The sequence below is a fragment of the Mus musculus genome, chromosome X, assembly GCF_000001635.26.
Source record: "Mus musculus strain C57BL/6J chromosome X, GRCm38.p6 C57BL/6J".
NCBI classification, from domain to species: Eukaryota; Metazoa; Chordata; class Mammalia; order Rodentia; family Muridae; genus Mus; species Mus musculus.
In genome coordinates, this window is record NC_000086.7 from 42,501,599 (window position 1) to 42,525,384 (window position 23,786).

Consider the following 23,786-nt stretch of genomic DNA (forward strand, 5'->3'; position numbering starts at 1 on the left):
AAGAGCACACTAATTGGTCGTCTACTACCAAATGGCTATCCCTGAAAACATACATACAAATAGCACCATACAGGCACAACTGGATGTGTTTAGGAATTACACGTATATACATATATGCATGCAATAATACAATAATACAATAGCAATGTTGTTGAAGAGCAGGGAGGGATTCATGGGAGGGTTTCAAGGGTGAAAAGGGAAGGGAGAAATGCTGTGATTATATTGTGATTTTAATAATAATAAAAACAAAGAAGTACCAACAAAAGAATTTAGTCTTCTTAAGCTCCTTAGCTAGATCCATCTACACTTTTTTTTTTTTAATATGATGACAATTTTTTTCATAGTTTTGGATTTTGGACAAAACATTAAGGTAAAAATACTTGTTTTGGCCTAAGTGTATTCAAGGATTTGGCATATGGCTTCGGGATAGAAGACCTCATCTGCGAGGCCCCGAATTCCATCATCAGCATTGAAGAAAAGAAAGCTGTTTCAGGACCATCTAGTCCCAAAGTCTGTAGTTCAGTAGCCCTTGGTGATGCTGTGGAAGCCTTGCAGCCATGTTCTGCTGTGGTTTTGTAGCTTGACTGCTTTTATGCTTTTATTTTGTCAGTCTGCTTCTGCCCCTCATGATGAACACGTCCCATTCACTTCTATCACCAATTCTTTTGTTCACTCGTTAAGACAAGTCATTGTCAATGGCTTCGAAGTTTGCAGGAACTACACAAGAACAAAGGCACTAGCAAGTTTCTCATCTTTGTGCAAGCTCTGTTTGCGTTGCTGGCACAGCTCAAATACTGCAAGTGTTCACCTTTTCAGCGTGCCCCCTCCCCCACCACAAACCTTTGTTGGAGAATAGATGATCAAACCCATGACAAGTTTGAAGCTGTTAAACTGCTGAGCTGGCCTGAATTGAAGTGTGAGAAGAGGTTTTAAGGCAGGTAGACAACATCCTGTTGTTAGGGTGTTTCTCTCTCTCTCTCTCTCTCTCTCTCTCTCTCTCTCTCTCTCTCTCTCTCTCTCTCTCTCTCTCAATACTGCCCAGTAAGCCACTGCAGCGGCAACAGCAGCAGCAAAGTTTCCTTTTTACCATCCTTCTTCTGGGCCCATCAAAGAGTTTGCTAGGCATGGATGCAGTGACTGTGTACCACGGCAAAATCAGCAGGGAGACCGGGGAGAAGCTCTTACTCGCTACCGGGCTGGATGGAAGCTATCTGCTGCGAGACAGCGAGAGTGTCCCTGGCGTGTACTGCCTGTGTGTTTTGTGAGTATATCTCGTGGTAGTGGCAGGTTGTTAGCATGGGTAGCCTGCCCTTTCAGGGGAGGGCTGGGAGGAGTGGCAGGGGATGACAGCTTTTGGCAGAGGTACCTAGGGAATACAGGCAGCAGGAACTGAGTACTCTTCCAGCTCTGACGTATGGTCCCAGGGCTCAGCCCAGGGATGTGGTGGGCAGTACTTGTACGTACGTCCCTCACTGCGGATTTTATCAACTGCATTTCACCAGTGCGTTTGTGGCAGCTTCACTGAATACCCTTCAGAATGGGAAAACATGGCCTAGAACTTACCTTTACTTTGAGAAAGACCCATACTCTGGACTTCGGCTCTGATTCCAAGTAGACACCATGATGGTGGAGCCCCGGGAAGTTGGACTATTTGTATTCTGGGCCATGAAGTAAGGCAAAGGAAGGTCTTTCTCTATCATTCTCTACAAATGTGACTGAAAATGGTACCCTAAAAGAAAAGCATCTAGCAAATGCTTGAAGAAGTGGTTAGCCAGGAAATGGAATCCATTGCTTTCAGAATGCAGCCCAGGGAAGGCAGAGGTAGACAGATGTGTGTGAGTTTCAGGTGACTAGCCTGGTTTTACATGGGCCGGTTCCATGCCAGCTAGGGCTACATAGTATAAGATCCTATTAAAAAACAGTAGCCAACAACACTAAAGCAGTACAGTGCTGAAGAGGATGTGTATGCAAGAGTAGGGGCACCTTTCTGGTGCTGCTGAATTGCCTTGTTTTATAAGAGGCATAATGAGTTTTAAAACGTGCTGTGTCCCGTAAATGATAGGAGTGAGAATAGTTTTAAAGAACAGAGAGAGGGAGAAAACATCATTGTAATTATCCCACTTTGAGCTTTGCCTAGACTGGTCTCAGCCTCTTACTCCATTTTGAACCAGGTGCAGCTGCATCTTGGCTCTGTACAACCTCCCTGAGCAAATCCTACTGTAGTCAGACTCAAAAGGTTGTTATCTCACAACACCAATCTCTTAGCCATTGATTTTAAATGGGATTCATATTCTAAGGGTCAATGAAGATTAAATACCTCCATGTACAAAAAAAAAAAAGACAAATGAACACTGGGCTTGACGCTCAGCAAATGGAAGTCTGGTTTATTATTAGTCTCTTTTTGGACAAATTATTCCGGTACTCCTTGAGGCAGTCTACAGAAGGACCCAGTTCAAGCACTACTGTAAGCAGGATATATATATATATATATATACATATATATATATATATATACACACACATATACACACACATAATACACACATACATACACACACACATATATATATATATACACACACACACACACACACATATATACTGTATGCTTATACATATATCCCAGTAAAACCTCACTCTAATACAGTAGAGTCTACATGAAAGCAAAACAAAAATGCTTGGTAGTGAGTTCTGTACATGATGATACACTGCAAAAATTTGACGTACTCTCTGGGCCAGAAAATAAAGATTAAATTGAGGCTGGTGTGAGAGGATTGTCATTGTATATTGATTTTTTTAAAAAAATGTCCAAGCCTTATTTTTGTCAGTTTTTAAGATCATGCTAAATACATTTATCATAAAGGCTTCAAGGTAAATATATGGAAAAATCATTTTTCAGTGTTGGGGACAGGATCCAGAATTTTATATGTGCCTGAAAAATGCTTTTTTATTAAGCTAGATGCCCAACCCTGGGCTTGGACCTTTATGTTCCCAAGTGGAACCCTAAGAAGGGCTAGGGAAGCCAATGACAATCCTTAGTTATTTTTAACTTGTCAAAAGATGAAGGATGGTGAGTGAGACGGGCTGCTTTGGGCACACTGATAATAGAAGGAGCATGCTCCTTAACCAGAAGGTTCACATGAAGCCTATATAGGGGAGAGAGGGCTGGAGACAGTACAGCTCACACTTGAATTTTTCTTCCCACCTGGTCACCCCGGAAGGTAACTAAGCCTGCTCCCTACTCAGGATTGTCCAGTTTCTGTTCAACATTGCATCTCTTGATCATTCCCACAAATGTAAGTGCCCTCTCTGGGTTGCTATCCCATTTCTTCTATTCAAGGAACTTTAAACATGCTAATATAAGTTTGTTTACTTATATATGGGCTCTACCACGAAACTACCTTCACAAAGGAGCAAACATTGCCTCTACCAGGACTATATCCTGGTACATAATAGGCACTCAGCAAACAGTTTGGAATTCGACTAACTGTTCAGGCATATGCTCTTCACTATGAAGGGCATCTGGCTGCCAAGAAGCCAGGGTGGGGGCTCTAGGAAGTCATTCAAATTCTCTGGGGCTTCACCTTACATCCGTGTAAAATAGAAACCTGTTGTTTCCTCTGTTATAAAAGATGGCTGTAAGTGAAATCTTGAAGAGAAGGAACCTTAGTATTTTGGTATGTAGGCCGGAACCATGTAAGGAAATTCTCAGCCTTCTGGTTTTCACTCACCGGGGATGCTGTATAAATGTAAGATGCTTGTTTGTTTGTTTTTTGTTGTTGTTACTGTTGACTAACTTCTCTTTGAAAACCTCTCCCTATGAAAATAGAGAAGTGGAGAATTCTCCTCCAGTCTTTAAAATGATGGTCTGTTGTTTTCAAGGTTATGGCCAGACAACTGTGGAAGGAATGCTTTTCTTGCCTTTGATAAGTGCTTCAGGGTTTTGTTTTGTTTGTTTTGTTTTGTTTTGTTTTGTTTTGTTTTGTTTTGAGCTGAGTGCCCCTTTTGCTACACACAAACATTTTATTCTCTCTTATTGGCACTACATGGTACGTGCAACATGTTATTTGGATCCTAATCTACATTCCTTACTCAAAATACTGATTTGTAGGATTTAGAGTAGAAAAAAAAATCATATATGCTTGAAAAAAACCCACAATAGTGTCTGTTTAATCAGTACCACCTTATTTTATGTTTTGTTTATTCTCATTAACCACGAAGGTTTTTGTAAACTTCAATTTACTCTATTTTTATTGTATGGTTCAAACTATGCTTAGAATTGTATTTTCAAACCATATGTGCCTCTTTCCCAGATTAAATCTCAGTCACACGGGACCTTTTTCCTGTTAGGTTTTCGAAAATAGAATGTTTCAAATATTGTAAAAGTCTTCCATTTCTAGGACTGCTACTTTCATTTAAAACAAGAAGCCTTTCTTCCAGTTGTTTACTCTAAATAAAATTAGAATTAAAAGAGCCCATCAAAATAGTCTTTTATACTCATTTGGGATATAGACTTTGAAAACAATGGAATTTATGGAAAAAATTATCTATAATATTATGACTTAAAGACAACTACTATTAAGTTTTAAACAACGTTTCTTTTACACAATAAAATGAATATTTTTGAACATGTACATCTTTCATTACATTTTGCTGCAATTTCCACTTAGTATGAAAAAAGCTGACTCATGCAATATTTTCACAAATAAATTCAAAGCATTATCTTATAAGAGCTGTATGTTAGTTCAGCTAAGTTGTAAATGAACCATATTTTTCTAGACCATATTTTTCTCTTATTTTACTGTTTGTTGACTAATTCTGTTCTTGTATGACTTCATACATATACATCAGCCTCTTATTTTGACAACTGAATCATTCAATACTTTAAATTATAAATTCTACATATAAATGATCACAATATATCTTTGCCCAAAGGAGTACTATAGTTTATATGTGTACTTTCCTTTACCAATGAGTATTCTTGTTAAAAATAGTTCCCTTTGAAATTTGATATCTTAGCTTTTGTTAGTGGCACTAAATGTTTTCTATGTGGTTATTTGCATACTTATATCACTTGATGATTTGAATCTTATTGCTTTACACCACACACACACACACACACACACACACACACACACACACACACACACACAGATACACGGACACATCTTAATGTGTTGTAGATATCCTTTATCAGTTTGGTGTTTGTTATTTAATACTTTTAGTATTAAAATGAATCACACAGCTTCTTCATGCTTGATTTTTTTCCCTTTGCATCTCAGCTTAGAAAATCTTTTCTCCTCCCTAGATACATAAAACTTGACTCTTTTGTTTTAAATATATGGTTTTATTAATTTATATTCTACTCTTTAATTCCATTTGAATTTTACTTCTATGTGCATAAAAGATCTAATTTGATTTGTTTCTAAGTGGTTTTCAACTGTCCAACATAGTTTACTAAATAGAATTTCCACTTTTTATTTGTTGGGCTACTTTACCAAAACCTAAAAGAACTGAATAGTCAAAATATGGTTTTTGTTCTTTGACTATTTGGTTCAATTGATCTATTTGTACTTGCATTAATTGAATTAGTGTGCCATACTTTTCAAACGTACTTAAAATTTATTAGGTACCCTTGTCTACTGGTTCTTTGTGACAAAGTCTAAAATAATTCTGTTAAATTAGATTAAATTAACATCAATAATAAATTAAGGAAAAACTATAATCTTTAGATAACTAACTCTTTTCAAAGAGACAGTGTAAGATTTTACTCCTTTCTTTTCTTCTGGGTATATCATGTTTCTTTTATTGAGGTACATATTATACCCTTACAAGTTTTCACTTTTCACTCTAAGATAAATAGCCACTTCCCTGGATTGGCTCACAAGAGAAAAACGAATTAAAATATTTTAAAAATAAGCTTGAAAAATACCATATGTCCACAATTAACATCTCTCTGACTTTATGCTTCTCTGATTTAAGATTTGGCAGAGGAAATGCATTTATAATTCTTTAGCCTCGAAGACACAGAATGACGCCATTGTCCTATATGGCTTTGGATAAGAGAGTTCTCTTTCTGGCCTTTTTTGAGGAATGAAATTGACGATTACATTTCTCCACCGACAGTGTGCATAGCGCCTTCCAGCACTATGGATTAGCCTATGTAGATGAAGCTTCCAGGTCTGTATCAGCTTGGGTTTGTTGTGTTCTATGCTTCAAGTGTGTGGTGTCTTCAGCAATAAGGTCTTCCTGTCAAGTTCTGGAGGGTAATCAAGAACACTGGCAATGACCTGTAATGGTGGTCTATGGGACCTCATTGGCCAAAAATTCAAAAAGTCATGATCCACTCCTGGTACTAGGAACTTTATTTGCTAGTGTGTGATATTTAGTGGCTGCCCTTTTGTAGAGTAACTCCACTTTAATAATTATATAGATGTGTACATTTATTAATTTTAGTAAACATCTACATTAGTAGGTTTACCTTTTTGAGAGAGTTTTACTGTTATTTATCTTTCCCCTTATTCTGTCTTCTGGTCTGCCTTCCCACCACCACCCCAATTTAACCCTTCCTGTTCTAGTATTCCCTTTTCACTCTTTTTTAAGTCTTGCATACTTTTGCATGCCATCTCTTTGTCCCTGAAAGCAGCCACCTATGGTCCCTGATCTCTATGGGCGTTCACACATATCTCAAGACAAAAAGCTAACAACAACAAATTGGAGAGCATACATGATATTTGTATCCAGTTCCATCCATGGTTGTGAGCCACCATGTTGTTGTTGGGAATTGAATTCAGGACCTCTGGAAATGGTCTTAACCTGTGAGCCATTTCTCCAGCCCTTGTAACTCTGCCTGTTATCTAGTAAATTTTACCTTGGCTAGGTTCCTCCATTTTCTTTAGCCATGGATTGCCACCACCAAGTGGTGGTGGGAAGAATGTAGTTTTACATTAGTCTGTATATTGAATGACTTTAGCTTGTACTGGAAATTCATATCCACTCCAAAAGAATAAAGTTTGGAAAACAGAAAATTAGAAACCTCTTGAAGGAGAATACAGTTTTAATAATGAAGACTTTGTATGCATGTGGCAGTTACTATGGATGTAATATATTTGCTCAAAATTTAGTTACAGCAGGTACAGTGACTCCTGCTTGCAATCTCAGCACTTAGTAGGTGAGGTCTGAGTACCTCCATGAGTGTGAAGTCAGTCCCATCTGTAGAATGAGTTCTCACAAAGCACAAGAAGTCCCTCAAAATCCGGCCCATAATCCTGTCTTCCAAATGTTGTATATATCTGTAAATATTTTGTTTAGATATATTGTGTAAAGGAGACTATAGGAATTAGCTTGCATTATTTGCACTGAGAATATAGAAGTCAGATGTACTTACAGTTTTTCCTTTGAGAAGTCCTTTAGTGGGCATCCAGAAAGTTTGTGTGGGTTTGTTGGTTTGAAGCAAAGTCCTACCTACCATACTGACTCACTGAGAAATTAAGAAACAAACTGAGCGGCTTTGTACCTGCCCATTGCCAGTCTGAACACCTTTGAAAAGCAGCTTTAGGTGAAATAAAGTCAAATTTTAGAATCAGCAATAAATAAGACACACTTTTGGTATGTGTTACTTACGAAAATAAATTAACAGCAGCAATTTAAACACTACACTGTTTTAAATTCTAAATGCTGCGCTTATGATCAATTTCAAAAAGCATCTCAGTGGGAGAAGGAAGTGAAAATTGATCCAGTTCTTGATTTGTCTATATTCACAGAGGAAGTCAGAAGCATGTAGCAATTTTAAAAAATGAATTACATTTTTTAAAAAATTTGTGATTAACAAAGGCACAGCATTCACAGCTTCTGTCAATTCAGTATTTTTAGATTCTATTCGTAACTGTGATCTTGTACTATTTGTCTTTCTGTGCCTGTATTATTTCATTTAACATAATATCTGCCATTTAGGTTCATCCCTACTGTCAAAAATAGATAACATTTTCGTTAAGTTTGAATGGTATTCAATTACATGCATATTTCAGGTTTTGTTTTAAATCATTAATAATTAGCACATATTGTACAAAATGAGTTTATTATACTATTTTCTTACATGTAGAATATATTTTGAACATATTTGCCCCATAAACCATTTTGTCTTCCCTTCTTCTGGTCTTTTTTTCTCAGTTAGTTCATTTCTGTGTCTTTGTTTGTTTGTCTTAAAATCGAGATTCCCTCATATGAGGTGCAGCATGTCTAGATCACACGTTCTTCATCCATCATTCATCCGGTCTTGTACACTAATGTTGATTTCTTATCTTTTCTATTGTAAATGGTGTTACACTGAACAGGGGAGCACTGACTCTTCAACATAATGATCTCATTTGGATACACGTCCAGTCATTCTATTGCTGAGTCATACCTTTTTAATTTTTTTTTTTTTATTTTGTGAGGAACCACCTTCCTGTTTTCCATAATCACTTTACTAATTTGCATTCCCACTAGTAGTGTACATGTGTTCTCTTTCTCCACACCCTTACAATACTCACCTTTCATATTTTTGGTGAGAGTCACTTGAACAGGTGTGGTTTCAATTTGCATTTCTCTAATGATGAATGATGCTGAATTTTTTTCATACTTTTTTTTGGTCCATTTTGTATATATTTTTTGTGAAAAATCTGTACAGGTCCTTTGCCCATTTTTCAATCAATTTGTTTTCTTACTGAGTTTTTCCAAATCTTTGATATTTTGGATCCTAAGGCTTATCAAGTTAATGGGTTGCAAATGCCTTTTCCCATTCAGCAGGTATGCTTCTAACTCTGCTGACTAGTTCCCTGCCTGTGAATGATTATTTTATTTTGATGTAATTTTTTTGTTTGTTTGTTTTTTCGGGACAGGGTTTCTCTGTGATGTCCTGGCTGTCCTGGAACTCACTCTGTAGACCAGGCTGGCCTCGAACTCAGTAATCTGCCTGTCTCTGCCTCCCCAGTGCTGGGATTAAGGTGTGCGCCACCACGCCCGGCTTGATGTAATTTTTATTTCTACTTTAAATCACACACATTTTTGAGAGAATATCTAAAAACTATTCTCTTAGTCTGAGTAATGTTTACTTGTTCGGAGTAGTTAGGTTAATTTTACTTTACTATTAAAAACATATTATTTTGTTTTGACTTATTTCCTTGGAGTGTATGATAATAAGCAAGGTTATTTGGTCAAGATATGTATGGTTTTATGGCTTTTATTAACACTTATTCCTTTTTCCTATAACAGTGATTTCCTACAGACAGAGCATATATGTGGTTTTAAAAAGCATATAATATGGTTAAAAGTATTTGATGCTCTTCCAGAGGATCTGAGTTTGGTTCTAAGCATCCATATCAGGTGCCTCACAAATGCCATGATCTTAGGGATGCAATCTGAATTGTTCTGCTTTAGATCTCTCCCATTCATGACATATTATTATGAATATCATCTATGGAGGATAATTGATTAGTAAGTTATATGACTGAAAACAGAAGTCACACACTTCTGGTTTATTTGAGAGAAAAGTTTGTTCATTCAGAATTCAAGGCCTTGGGGTGGGGAAATTGTTAATATCAGATACCTTAATCATGAGAAAATGTATGTGCCATTGACATCAGCTTGTTTGGAGACTGAAGAAGGTAAGAGCTTTTGAAGTGGTACTCAGGTTCCTGCTGTTTAACCGAAAGTGAGATAAGATCAGATTCGTTAGGAGACAATTTTCAAAACATACTCATTTATTTTGACTAAATGAAGCTGAATGATGGTAAAGAAGCATATCCATTGTGTATTTTAGGGGCCCATTTCTTTAGAATCTGGAAGAGAGCTTGCTTACCATTTTGCTTAAATTATTGAGTTTTTACTTTGTGTGGTTTTGCATGTACACATGCATATGGGTATATATGTATATAAGTGCTTATAGGTGTGTGTACACGTGTGTATGGAAGCCAGAGAACTTCAGGTGCTAGTCCTCAGGAGTTGTCCATCGTAACTTTTTGAAATGGGTACTCTCATTTTTCTGGAGCTTACCAACCTTGGTAGGCTGGCTGGCCAGTGAACCCCAGGGACCTGCCTGCTTCTGCCACTTCAGTGTTGGAAGTAGAAGAGCATAGTGTCATGTTTAGAATGGGTTCAGGGGATTAAACTCAGGGCTTCCTGCCTGTATGCAAACTCTTTAGCAACTGAGTTATCTCCCAAGCTCTATTGTTGAGATTTTAAACACTGTTTTTTTTCCTGTATCATCAGCCTTAAAGCTATTGTGAATTATTCACATTAATTGCTTCCCAAAGGGAAAACTAGAACTAAGGGCCCCGCTTCCATCTCCATTTTTCTGGATAGTTTTCAGAAATTCCCTTGAAACATGTTTCAAGTTCCCATGGTGAAAAACAGAAATCAAAGCTCTTGTCTTGTTCCTTGTTGAGTACTTACTAAAATAGGTGTGCTTTAAGGTAGACAGACGTCAGTGACTTAAAAATAAGATCTCACCAGTAAAATAGTTTATTCAGCATATTACATATAAACACATAACATGTTATTTTATACATGATTCAAATACTTTTTGGTAAATCTATGTTACAAAAATAAAACATTTGTTTTGTGATCACACGAACATTTAAAATGGCCTTTTGTTCAATTTCCCAAGTCAAATGAACCCGATTAGAGTGTTTTAAATGTCTTTTGTAGTTCGTTAGGTAATTAGTGCTGATGGGTATTGATTAAAGGCATAACAATTTAATTCAAATATTTAAAGGCTTTTTAATTCTAAAGGGACTTAATGCCAATGTAAGCAATGAACTAAGCATAGCCTTCTCTTTGTAAGATTTTAGTATCATCTACTCTTTTAAGTTTAAACACAGTGATTTAAAGAGACTTTGATATATTTCCTAACCAAGGATGCCTATTGATCAAATCCTGTGCCTAAGAACAACAGAAAATATATTAAATGGGATCATGATAATTTATTTATATTCAATTTCAAAATTTGTTTGAAAATTCAGCATAAAGGTCACTTTATATTTTTGTTAGGCAAGTATTTATTAAGAAAATTATGAGAGGTTGGAGAGATGGCTCAGTGGTTAAGACCCTGGCTCTACTTCCACAGGAGCTGATCTAGCTTCCCAGAACCCACACAGTGGCTCACAACTGTTTATAGCTTCAGCTTCAGGGGAGCCAATGCCCTCTTCTGGCCTCCATGGGCACTGCACACACATAATTCAGACATAAATGCAGGCACAGAGATCAAACACATAAAATAGAAATAAAATAAATCTTTATCAAAAGGAAAGCAATGGAAAAAATTTTCAGTACACTGATCACCAGGGAAATGAAACTCAAAGTGACTAGATTATTCCATCACTCCACTAAAAATAAATAATAAAAGCTACTATCAAAGAAAGTAAAGTACAAATGAGGATTGGGAAAGGGGAAACATTACACATTATTTAAAAAAACGTAAATAGGGCAATCATTTGGAAATATGGAATATTCCATGTTCAATATGAAGAACAACATAGAAGATCCTCAAACAGACCAGAACTACCACATTATTCAGTTATGCACTCCTGAGTATGCACCCAAAGAAAATGAAACCAGTATGTTGGAGAGATATTTGAACTCTCAGATTAATTGCAATAGTACTTACAAAAGCCAAGAAATGGAAATAGCACGAGGATCCATCAATTGAGGAGTGAGCACAGAAAAGGGAGACATAAACAGAATGGAAGTTTGTTCAACCATAGAGAGAATGAAATCCTGTCATTTGCAAAAATGTAGATATAACTAGAAGTCATTATGCTAAGTGAAATAAGGCAGACACGGAAAGTCATGTACCACATGTTTTCACTCATATGTGGAGTTTAAGAAAATCGTTCCCATGGAGATTGAGAGAGTAGTGTGGCTGGGGAAAGTAGGAGAGGTGTAGGGTAGGGAGTTGCCGAGCAGTGGGCACTAAGTATTCTGCTTTGCTTTATGTTGTGATAAATACAGTAACTTAAAGCAACTTGGGGAGGAAAGGGTTATTTCATCTTCCAGCTTCAAGTTTATTATTGAGGGAAGTCAGGACAAGAGTTCAAGGCAGAGAGAGTCAAGCAGAAGTAAAGCAGAAACCATAAAGGAATGCTGCTCACTGGCTTGTTCCCCATGGCTTGCTCAGCTTGCTTTACAAATATAATCCATACAGGGGATGGGACACCAGCAGAGAGCTGGGCTCTTCCACATCAATCATTAACCGAGAAAATGCCCACACCACAGATCTGCCTACCGGCCAGTGTGATAGAGTCATTTTCATAATTGAGGTTTCCTCTTCTCAAATGACTAGCTTGTATCAAGTTGACAAGAAACTAACCAGCACAGTGAAGTAGGAACAAAAATGTCTGATTTGCTTATGCACAGTCAGATGATAGATAATAATAATGGGTGATACAAAAACAAACAAACACAACCGCAGCACTTGGAAGAACTGGCCCCACACTTTGCCTAGGCAGCACAGTAGAGCTGGACCTGGTAGTGGGGCATGGGTGAGCCAACTCTGAGGGCATGAGAGCAGGACAACTGCCTGCATCCCTTGCCTGGGCAAGGCAGGAGGGCTAATCCTGGTGACCTAGCACAGGATTACTGGTGGACTGACCTACATAGCTTCCACCTAGGTTCAGATCCAGGTTCGGGATTAAGGGCACACATTACCACATCTGAATGCAGATCCCTCTTCTATTACACATTTTCACACACATTTTATGTGTGAGTGTTTTCCCTGCATGTATGTATGTGCACCACGCACTTACTTGGTGTTCACGGTGGTTAAAAAAGGACCATTAGGTGCCCTGGAACTGGAGTCACAGATGGTTGTGAACTACTGTGTAAGTGTCGGGAATTGAAGGTGGGTTGTCTGCTAGAGTAATAAGTGTTTTTAACTTTTCAGCCATCTTTCTAGTCCCATAGTAACTACCATCCTATTCTGTATTTCTTTGAGGTCAACACTTTAACATGTTAGATACTTTTTTTTTGTTTTTCTATGCCAGAAATATTTGACATCTTATCCTCCAGTTTTATTTATATTGTTGTAACTAGCAGAATTTAATTATTTCGAAGGCTGGATAGCATTCAATGCTACAGTACTCCTTGTTAAAATTCAATTACCATCACTGCTATACTGCAATGTTATACAATGGTAGAGTAATAGTATATTACTATTTATTATAATAGTAATATAAGAATAATTATATTTCACAGCATGATATACTTACTTTAATAATTTATACTGACAGTATTACTGTTAATTTAATCCGGTCTTATTTCAGTCAACCGCATTTAGCTTAAGACGCTGTATACTTAAAAAACAGTAAGAGTCTGCTGTGTTAAAGGTGTTTTATAATTTATGATTTTTTTTGTCAGTGATGCAGGTCTATAGCTTTTTTTTGTCTAGTCTTTCTACTAGACAAATACTTAGGTATATTAATCCACCTTACGTTAAGGAAAAAAAATCACTGGAAACTGTAATTGGGCTGAAATAATATGCAAGCAAATTAAATCTGATGGCTTTGTTTCCTGCGACTGCCAGGAAGCTGTCCATGTCTATCCAGTGTATGTAACTTTTTTTGTGTACTCTTTTTAGATAAAAGTAAGATCGAGTTTAGAGCATTCATTGTTCTTTTGAAAACTATTAGTAATGGACATGTACTCTTTCACAGGTATCAAGGTTACATCTACACATATCGAGTGTCCCAGACAGAAACAGGTTCTTGGAGTGCCGAGGTACAGCTCTTTTATTTGTTTTTACTTCTCTGGGTATAAGAAAAGTGCTTGAAATCTAGGTTGGTTTAAAAAAGAGCAGTCATACTATACACTACCAAAATATTTCAATCACTAATGCTCAATTCTATAGTCATTGATGGTTCATTTAGAAGCCTTTAGAAAATTGTGGTTCCAGACTTATTTAGCCACCATTATGTGAGGTAGGATCATTTTGGGAAAATGAAAAAATTTGAAGGACCATGTGTAACTTATAGTGTCTTTACAAACTTTTAGAAAGCATATAACAATAATAACAACAACAACAACAACAACAACAACAACAATAATAATACAAACCTAAAAAACTAAAAAAAAAAAAAAAAGGAAACCATATACTAAATGATACTGATGCACAGATTGGTTCTGTTGTGGATAAAGCAAACTGGGATTTCTATTTCCTACTAGTACTAGTACCCTTTTGGAACTCTAACAGGGGATTATACTACAGCGTGAAATCCTGGGCCATGTCAAATGCATTCAGACTCCATGTGTAGTTCTTCCTATAGTCACTTTTGATGGAAGCAATTTGTAAAATGGGTCTACAAACATTTATCAAGAGGACCCATTTCAGGGAGTTATAAGGCAATGCAACTAAAGCTCTTAGCTGGAGAGTCTGACATACAGTGAGCATCCAAAAATGTGAACTACTGAAAACTTCTCAGCAGTATGATTGTGTGTCATCTGGTGTAAATTTACCAGGCACAAGAATTTGAACAGAGGCATTTTCAAACATCCAGGCGATTGCTGCTGCTCTGTGTGCATAGGCAAGGTTTTCAAAGGAGCCATAAAAGAGCCTCTGGATAGTCGGAAAAGAGAAGAGGGAAAATTGTAGTTTTTATTTAATAAAAATCTTCTTTGAGAATTTCAAATATATATACACAATGAATTCCTATCTGCTATTGTAGTGATTTAAAAGGATGTTTTATAGAATGATGTTCTCCTCCATCTTGGGACTCCCTAGGAGTCCAAGAAGAAGAAGAGGAGGAGGTGAGTGGGTATACTTCTGGGTACCAATCTTGGCTTCACTGGGTTAGATCCCTTTAGTTTTCCTTATGAACTAGGGCTTTGAATAACATTAATTCAGAATGAAGGTTTCTTATGGCTTTGAAATATTTGTACACCACTGTGACAGTCCAAGAAATTATTGAACTATTTCTAGAGAGCAGGGTGGTATAGAGCAATGCATTTTATGAATCAATTCATGATTCTACAGCTGTGGTTTTCAAACTTTAGGCTTTAGTTGGTTTCTGACCTTATACTAGTTTATCCTGATAGTGGAAATGCTTCACAATGATCTTTTGAAAGCATAGATGTCAATATCAATTTCTATTAGTAACTAAATAAATCTGTGCATTTAAAGAATAATAAAGTCTAGACAAAAGTTTTAAGAATGTCTTACAAATTTGTCAGTAAAAAGCAAAGTATAAATTTCAAGTATTTGAATTATCAAAACAAATTAGAATATATTCAAGTATACTGTTATCTTATTAATTGGTTAATATTATTTTTAAGTTTTATTTTTAACTTTCAGGTTCGTAAAAAATAGATGAAGGATGAAACCCAGGGTCTCATGCATTTTAGACAATTGTTATACCATTGAATAATATTACCAAATAATTTTCCTTTTTATTGCCATATATTCGCTGTACATGTTAATGCACTTCATAAGACAAGTTTATAATATCTTTTGATTATGTTCCTTCATAAAATACTATATCCCTTTGTGGCCATGTTGTTATTTTGTGTCAGGATACTATCCAAGGGAAAATCAATACCATTTCTAATAAAAACTATACTTCTTAAACAAATCTATCACTTTAAATAAATAAGCAATTTGACTTATCATGAATAATAATTATGTATAGCTGATACATATGAATTTGTGCATGGGTTGTCTATATTTAATCTTTTTCCACCCCAAGAAATAGCCTTCAGATGAGCAATAGAAAATTTTAATGGAGAGCCTTTGATTTTTTTTTTTTACTTAAAAAATTAGTTCTTTGAGAATTTTGTACAATATGTTTTGATCATATTTACCTTTGTCTTCTAACTCCTTCAGATCCACCCTTCCCTCTCTATTCACCCGCCTTTTATACTCCTGTTTATCCCTAAGTCTGTCAATGCAGTTTGTGCTACCCAAATATTCTTGGATGTGCGGCCTTTTACTGAAGCATGGTTTACTTACCAGGGGCTATTCTCTTAAAGAAAACTGGCTCTTTTCCTGGTAGTTATTAATTGCCAATAGTTCCTTGGCTAGAGGTGGGACTCTGTGCATACTTCCTCTCTCCATGTTGGACTTTGGCCTAGCTTAGGCTTGCACAAGTCTTGTGTATGCTGTTATAACCACCATGAATTCATATGTGAAGCCACCCTGTTGTATCTGGAAGACCCTGTTTCCTTGGAGCCACCCACCACCTTTAGCCCTTACACTCTTCAGCCCTCTTCCTCAATGATGCCTATGCCTTGGGAAGAAGGGATAGGATATGAACTCTTAGACACATTTTATAATTTGTTTTCTCCCATTTCACATATAACATCATATCACATTGTTGCATATATGTAATCATTTTTAGAAGGAAGGAGAGGACTTATTGCTCATAAATGTCCTTTATGTTGTCTGATTGGACCCTCACTATTTAATATTGTAATTATTTGCACCACAAGTGCAGGCATTTCATATTTCCCCAAATGTGAAAGAGGTAAAAAATCTTTGTTTTATGAAATGTGTATTACATTTTTTTTCTGTCTACAACATTTACCTTCTTGATAAGGTGAATATTAAACTAGTTCATAGTCTCAGAACTTATGCTATCTGACTGGAAGAAATTTCCACAGAATGAGTTGCAGACCAGCTGTGATTCAAAACATTTCCATGGATAACTAAGAGGTGCCAGAATGAGAAATACACAAATGTGAACAAGAAATGAATTCACTGACAGGATAGTGCTGTCAGTGGTGATTTTTTTATGTGGTAAATGTCTTTCCAAAATTTGGTAAGTGGTACTGTTTAGGAAAAAAAACATTTTAGTTTGCTACACTGTAAGAAAAAGTCATATCAGTGACTTTCTATCCTCTGTGCATAGACCATTTGAAAGCTAAGTAAGTCTTAGATAGATGTTACATTGAACCTTGAATCTATGAATTATACAAGACAAATAAGAATTTTTTTTCATTTTAGGTAGAACACTGCTGAGGATATTAACATAGTCCTTGGAGACTAAATTTATGATGAATTGTTGATTATCATTTATAAATGTATAGGTTGTCAGCAGCGCATTATCAAAATCATACTGTTCTCTCCCTGCCAATTTCTGTGCCTTTGAGCCTTTCTGCGTAGTTGGTCACCAGGAGATCCTTAGCTAGTAAGCAAATTACTTATTGGCCTAAGCCAAGCATCATAAATTAGGTAAAGAAACACTGCATTTCAAGTTCAAATTCCTTCTATTATATCCAGTGCTATTAGCCTTCTCTGTCAGCGTGGATAATCACGTGTTAACTGCCAGTCCCTGTAGAAACGATGCCTTTGTTGAAAATGCTTTTATAAACCACAAAAATTTAGTCTAAATGAAGTTTGGTTTGTAAATGGTTCCACTCTTGGAAAATATGTATGTCTTTCCTTTGGCTGGTGACCTCAGCTTCACTAGAAACTTCTTGGTCTATTCCTAGCCTGAAAGGAATGCAGAGACAATTCTGTTGCTTCTGATCATCCGCGTGACCACACACCTGCTTATGAATGTACTTTATATAAGATGATTAGTTTATGTGTTTGTGTCTGTGGAATGAAAACAATGGAAAGAGTGTATATGTATCTACTAATCTGAGAGGAAATAGTGAAGGCAAGAGATGGTAAAGTGTTTGGAAAGATCAAGAAATGCGCCAAGGAAGACCTAAGGTAGTATTTTGTACCCACTGCGTGCCTTTGTAGTTTGAGAGGTCTTCCTTGGAGCAAAAGAGCTACTCACAAACATGGCTGCTGCAAGAATGGCCCTGCTATTTTTAGGTGAGACCTCAACAGAAATTTAGGAAGGTCTTCTGATCCTACAGATAGAGGTGGGTGGGAGACTGTTTCTGTCTTTGAGAGTGTACAGGTGGGCACTAATTTACAGAGAACAAGAACATGATTTGTACTGGAAAAGTCCTCGCTTCAAAGTAGGCAATGACTGAGAATAGCTTTGGACAGTCTGTTATCTCTAACTTATGGTCTAGTTGACAGAAGTCTGTGTGCCAGGCTTCATGTTTTCTCATTAAATGCTAAATCCCAAGCAGTTCCCATCTCAAAAACCTTCCAGATGGAATATCTGAAAAACAACTTTCTAAAAAATATAATAACATAGAAAGGAAAAAAAAAAAAACCCGAGTAGTCATTGTTCAGTTGCTCATAGCAATACTATTTTATTTTATGTAAAATGACAGTTTGGCGCTGGTGCCTAAAGCTTGCCTCAAAAGCTTTGTGGGGAGTGTTGATTTCAGGCAGTGTCTTTGTGAGAGCACAGATGTCAGGGAAAGAACACACTCCTGGCAGCCACCTGCAAATGTGATCTCTTTAAAAACTAACAAATATATAAGTAAAGGTAACCTTCTATAGCCTTTCATTTTCATGTCATAGAGGAAACCTTGTCATGGCGTAGCACTGACAGTGAGAACAACTGGGGTAAGGAAGTCAAAATTTACATGAAGGATGAGTTAGTATGGCTTATGATGTAGAAAAGTATACGTGATGGCCAGCCGTGCATTTACATGTGTCACAACAGTCAGTTTTTAATTTTCTCTGTAGTATTTTATATTGTGAAATGATGATAGGCGATAGGTTGTTAGTTGTTGTTGTTTTGGTTGCTCAGGCTTTTTATTAATGACCTGTAGGATCTGTGCTTTTTTTTTTTTTTTTGTATGTTTAACTGCATTTCCTTTGTTACTGAATTCATTGTGGGTAATGGCCTGTACACCCTTAGAGGTTCGGGATGTATGATGGGTAGCAGTCAAGAAGGGCAGGGCTGTGAGCAAGAGCTTGTAAGGACTAATACTACCCTTGGGAGAGCTGAGATGACAGCTCATTAGCTCTTCTTGCAGGGAAATGCAGCCAAGCAAAGGAAGCTCTTCTGGATGTTGTTTTGCTTTCTTCCTTATGTTTTCAAATATTTGAGCAAGTTGCACAAATGTTACCTCTCTGCATCCTTCTCACATCTTATAGGTCTTTTTATTTTTTTAAGCATTAAGAGGCAAATAAATAATGGTTTTGGTCTTTTATTTTTCCAGACAGCACCTGGAGTACATAAAAGATTTTTCCGGAAAGTAAAAAATCTCATCTCAGCGTTTCAGAAGCCGGATCAAGGCATCGTGACGCCTCTGCAGTATCCAGTTGAAAAGTCCTCTGGCAGGGGCCCACAAGCTCCCACAGGTGTGCTGCCCAGTTTTGAAAGTATTGCAGAGTTTCGGGTTGGGGGGCGGGGCATGTGGGTAAACCTATTCATACCCACGTCATAAACAGGAAGACTTATAAGAAAAACGCAACAAGGAGAGAGCTGGAGCCAGCCAATCAGGTGAGAGGTAATGACACAAAGGGGCCATAAGATGCTCTAACACTTACCTTTTTCATAAAACCGTAGAACTATGGAAAGTATGATTCCGGGATATTTTAATCTCTTTATTTCTAGCTTATTGTCCCTCTTCCTCTTTGTAGACAGTAAATACCACTTTGCTTCAGTAACCCACGCATGTACAATTTGAAAGATGGCACAGGAAGGCTAGAGCTAGCTTGGTTCCTGTGATTCTGACTCCTGGACTGATGACCTTTGAATGAATGAGTGAAATTTTTACTGTAGCAAAGGAATTCAAATTAGCAAACTTGGCTGTTTTACCAGCATGCATGATTCTCCTGAGCAAAGTTATTTTTAGTGAGTTGTTGAGCTCAGGAGTGAACACGCCAGCCAGCTGATGTCTCTGTTGTTCTTTTATGAAAAAGGGTTAGTATTTTGTTTTGAGTGAGAAGATTTGCCATGATTGATGCAGTTAATATTTATGATAAAATGAGTTCTTAAAATTTTGAGGACAAGAACCAGGCTTAGGCATAAGTTGATAATTAGACTCAAATGTGAATTAAATTAATGAATAGCAAAGCCTTTGAAATGAAATATAGATAGAACTCTAATTTAGAATGCAACTAACTTTCCTTTCTGTCCAGTAGTCTATTCTTTTGGATGAATTTTAAATAATAATTTTAAATAGCTGCATGAGGCATAGCATTAGGTTCAATATTACAAATTTGAGTTAAACTATTATTTTAATACTGAACAACTTTGTCCTGATGTTTGCTATTCTTTTTCTTTAGGGAGAAGAGATTCTGATATCTGCCTGAATGCACCATGAAGAAGAGTAACTCACTCTGTACTCTATTTTCAATAATTTAAGTATGTGCCAAGTCTTGTATATTGTAGATAGTACAGTTCAGCGAGCTGCAAATGCCTTTTAAGCACGACTCTAGTCCTGTAATAGCATCTCGCCTGATGTCAAAGCTGCAAGTGGACGTGGTAGATAACAAGTGCTTTAAAGTGCGGATTGGAAAACTGAATCCCTTAGGGTATTTTTAGTTGCCGTATTTACAAATGAGAAACAATTTAAAAGCACAATGAAGACTTTACACAAGATTAATGTCGTTTCTTGCCAAATGTAAATAAAATAAAAATGATCTCTTTTTTTTTTTTTTGGTTAAAAGCGGCATTTTTCGTGACTTATTTCATAGCTATTGATTTGCAAGCGTCTTGCTTGACTTCATGGTACCAAGGTGGTTGGTGTGCAGATATAATAGCTGTGGTGCCCAAGGCTTCTTTTGGGATTTATGAAGGTGTGTGCTCAAAGAAGTACTAGATAAAGAGAAAAGACTATTTGTTTAAATTTGAAATCCACCTTCTTGCCTAGAGTTCTTCTGCTAAGACAGTTAAATCTTTGGACTAGTGGGGTGTGGTAAGGCATACTTTTCATTCCAGCACTAGAGACATGGAAGTGGGGCGATCAGGAGTTTAGTATCATTTGGCTACAGGACACCCTTCTTCAAAAACAAAATAAGCCTGCAGAGCAAACTGGAATTTACAAGCCTATATTTTAAAGTAGGCTTTAAATGTTTATTGTGCTTGATGCTACAGGTTTTGAAATTATGTTAGAGAGCTGATGAAATGATGCAATGAATTTTTGTTTTTCATATATCTGTGCCCCAGTCGTTTCGACTGCAAGCAGAAATGTATTTGGAAGGGAACTCCCGTGGCTGCATCTCATGATCAACTGATCTGTAATTAGGCAACCCCACAAAAGCTTGTGATTTCATTAATTTTCAGCGATTCTGAGTCATGCGAAGCCGAAGTAAGAGTTGAATTGTAGGCAGTGTTGTCTTCTCACATTTATATTTCCATGGCTTTTGTGATTGATAGTATGCCAAGTTGCTTCAGGGCTCACAGAATTCATTCACTCAAAGAGCATAATAGGGCACTGGGGGCACAGAAGTAGAAACACCTGTTTCATGCCTTCAGGCGGTGCACTGCCCTTTTGGACAGGAAAACAGTAAGGTAAAAACAATGAAAAGAAAACTTTAGAGACAACAGTGGCTTTAAAAGTTGATACATATGTAAGTGAAGTTCCCAATATGTAGGTACATTTGTATTTAGTGGTATGCTGAATCAGCATAAATACTCTGGTCCAAAATCCATAGGAAAACTAATACATTAGAACTCGGAGTGTTCCCTGAATCTTGTGAGCTTGGTTAAGAATGCATGAACTGCTAAGAGACAGGGCTAGTTATGCATCTGGAGCATTTGACATGGATGCTTTGAGCATGCAGAGATGGAGTATGGTGACAGTGACTCACTGGGGACAACTTGCTATTTGTTGAAATAAGAGCATCATTAACTTGCATATAAGTTAAGTAGTTTACTTTTAAGATAAAACAAAATACATACGTTTAAATACTTTAACGATAGGATGTCATGTAGTCCAGGCTGATCTCCAGCTTGCTGTGTAGTTAGGGATGACCTTCAAGTTGGGATCCTTCTGTTTTCACCTCCTGAATGCTTATATTATGGGCGTGTGTCACCATACCTGATTTGTACAGCACCGTGGCTTTAACCCAGGAATTTGTGCATGCTGGACAAGCACTCTACCAGCCAAATTACATCCTCAGTACCTAAAACTATTTTTAAAATCCTTTATTTTGAATTTAGATTTTAATGTGTGTTTTAACTCTCTGAAATCTGTTCATTCCTGAATAACTAAATATATGAGTGGCATTTACCTGTTCCTTTATAAAACTCTGTTCTGAAAATGCATGAGTGGCCTTCACCTTTAACTAAAGTAATTGAAAATTTTATTTACCCAGTTTGTTTTTAAATATTCATTTAAAATACAGAGACAGTCCCATATACATAGTGAGGTCCAGGTAGGCAGGTCTACATGGAGAGACCCTTTCCCTATCTCAAAAACAAACAAACAAACAAACAGATAAATAAAATATAGAGACAGTTGCTGTTAATAAATTAAAGCACTGAAGAAGGCTATCTTACTTTATTGGAATGAATCCCTGGACAGTTAAGAACTTTTCTGATTTTACTAGGTCAAACTCTCCAGTGCACGTGTCTCCATCCATCTCCTCTGGTTGGACTTGACTCATCAAGTTGATTCCATTTCTTCTCTTTTCGAACAGGAGTAATTTTGTTATCTCCCAGTATGTAATAGGGTGCACTTTTACAGAAAGATCATAACCTTATTAGTTCTATAGTACTGCGGTAGCCGGGTATACTTTTAAGAAGCCAAGTAAAGGTAAAAAAAAAAAAAAAAAAACACATTCTGAATGAAAATGAGGACATGAGTGCTCCTAGATACAGCTGAGGAGAAGCGCTTTTTTCCCTTCCTTCCTTCCTTCCTTCCTTCCTTCCTTCCTTCCTTCCTTCCTTCCTTCCTTCCTTCCTTCCTTCCCTCCTCCCTCCCTCCCTCCCTCCCTCCCTCCCTCCCTCCTCCCTTTTTCTTCTTTCTTTCTTTCTTTCTTTCTTTCTTTCTTTCTTTCTTTCTTTCTTTCTTTCTTCTTTCTTTCTTTCTTTCTTTCTTTCTTCCTTCCTTCCTTCCTTCCTTCCTTCCTCCTTCTCTCTCTCTCTCTCTCTCTCTCTTTCTTTCTTTCTTTCTTTCTTTCTTTCTTTCTTTCTTTCTTTCTTTCTCTTTGCAGATATGAGCTATATAGTACAGCACCTGGAAGGGCTCAGATTGAATAGGGTGATGAGAGGAGAGAAAGAGTCAGGGAGCAAGAGAGGAAAAAGAGAGAGAGGAGAGAGCTAAGAGGTCAAAAAGGCCAAGATCAAGCAAGCCAGGAGCCAAAAGACCAAGAGAGGAGGGTCAGGAGAGCTTGGTCAAAGTGGCTGAGGTTCGGTAGGAAAGGGAAGCTGGGCAGTGGAAGCCCAGCTCCTGGGCTGGAGAGGTTTAGGGTGGGGGCAGGGTGAGAAGTGTTGGGAGGAGCTACTGGAACTGGGTGAGGCTCATCCCAGGTCTCTTTGGGATCTGACACGGGCATGTCCAAGAATATACCTCTCTTAAAAAGTGTGTCAGCAAGCTCACAATACATATGACATGTGATAACACATACTTGTCCGTTTCTTCAGGTATTTGTTCTTAGAAGCATAAGGTCAGTAGGAAGACAAACTTAGGTAATTGTCTGACTGTGACAGGCAAGGAACCTTGTTTCAGTTCACAAGTAGAATAAATCTACCACGAATATGTCTGATGAAGCCATCTGGTACAAATAAAGGGCTGAATGGAACGTATTCTTTCCTTAGATAGAGTGGATCATTTAAAAATGTGAGCAACATTTTAAAGCTGTTATGAATGTTATGACATTAGGCTATGTTTTCTTTGATTCACTTTATTGAGCTCAGAATCCAAAGTCTATTAATAATAAAACCGACATTTGCCCTTGAGTGTTTCAAGGTTACATGACAACTAGTTTTCTCGTTCGGGCACTATAAATT

General features: G+C 37.1%; 1 protein-coding gene across 6 annotated transcripts; it reads left to right on the top strand.

Moving 5' to 3' along the window:
- The first annotated feature begins 966 nt into the window (after positions 1 to 966).
- On the top strand, positions 967 to 20,499 carry Sh2d1a (SH2 domain containing 1A). 6 transcript variants are annotated; one of them, NM_001313688.1, is made up of 5 exons: positions 967 to 1,261; positions 6,127 to 6,180; positions 13,689 to 13,752; positions 19,045 to 19,186; positions 20,117 to 20,499. In NM_001313688.1, the coding sequence occupies exons 1-5, from the start codon at positions 1,125 to 1,127 to the stop codon at positions 20,152 to 20,154; spliced, it is 435 nt and encodes a 144-aa protein (NP_001300617.1). In that variant the 5' UTR covers positions 967 to 1,124; the 3' UTR covers positions 20,155 to 20,499. The 6 variants fall into 6 exon arrangements, 5 of the variants coding, with proteins under 5 accessions (NP_001300617.1, NP_035494.1, NP_001300618.1 ...); XM_017318440.1 differs by lacking the exon at positions 6,127 to 6,180 and adding an exon at positions 3,222 to 3,296 and having other exon boundaries at positions 1,199 to 1,261; NM_011364.4 differs by lacking the exon at positions 6,127 to 6,180.
- The last annotated feature ends 3,287 nt before the right edge of the window (positions 20,500 to 23,786 follow it).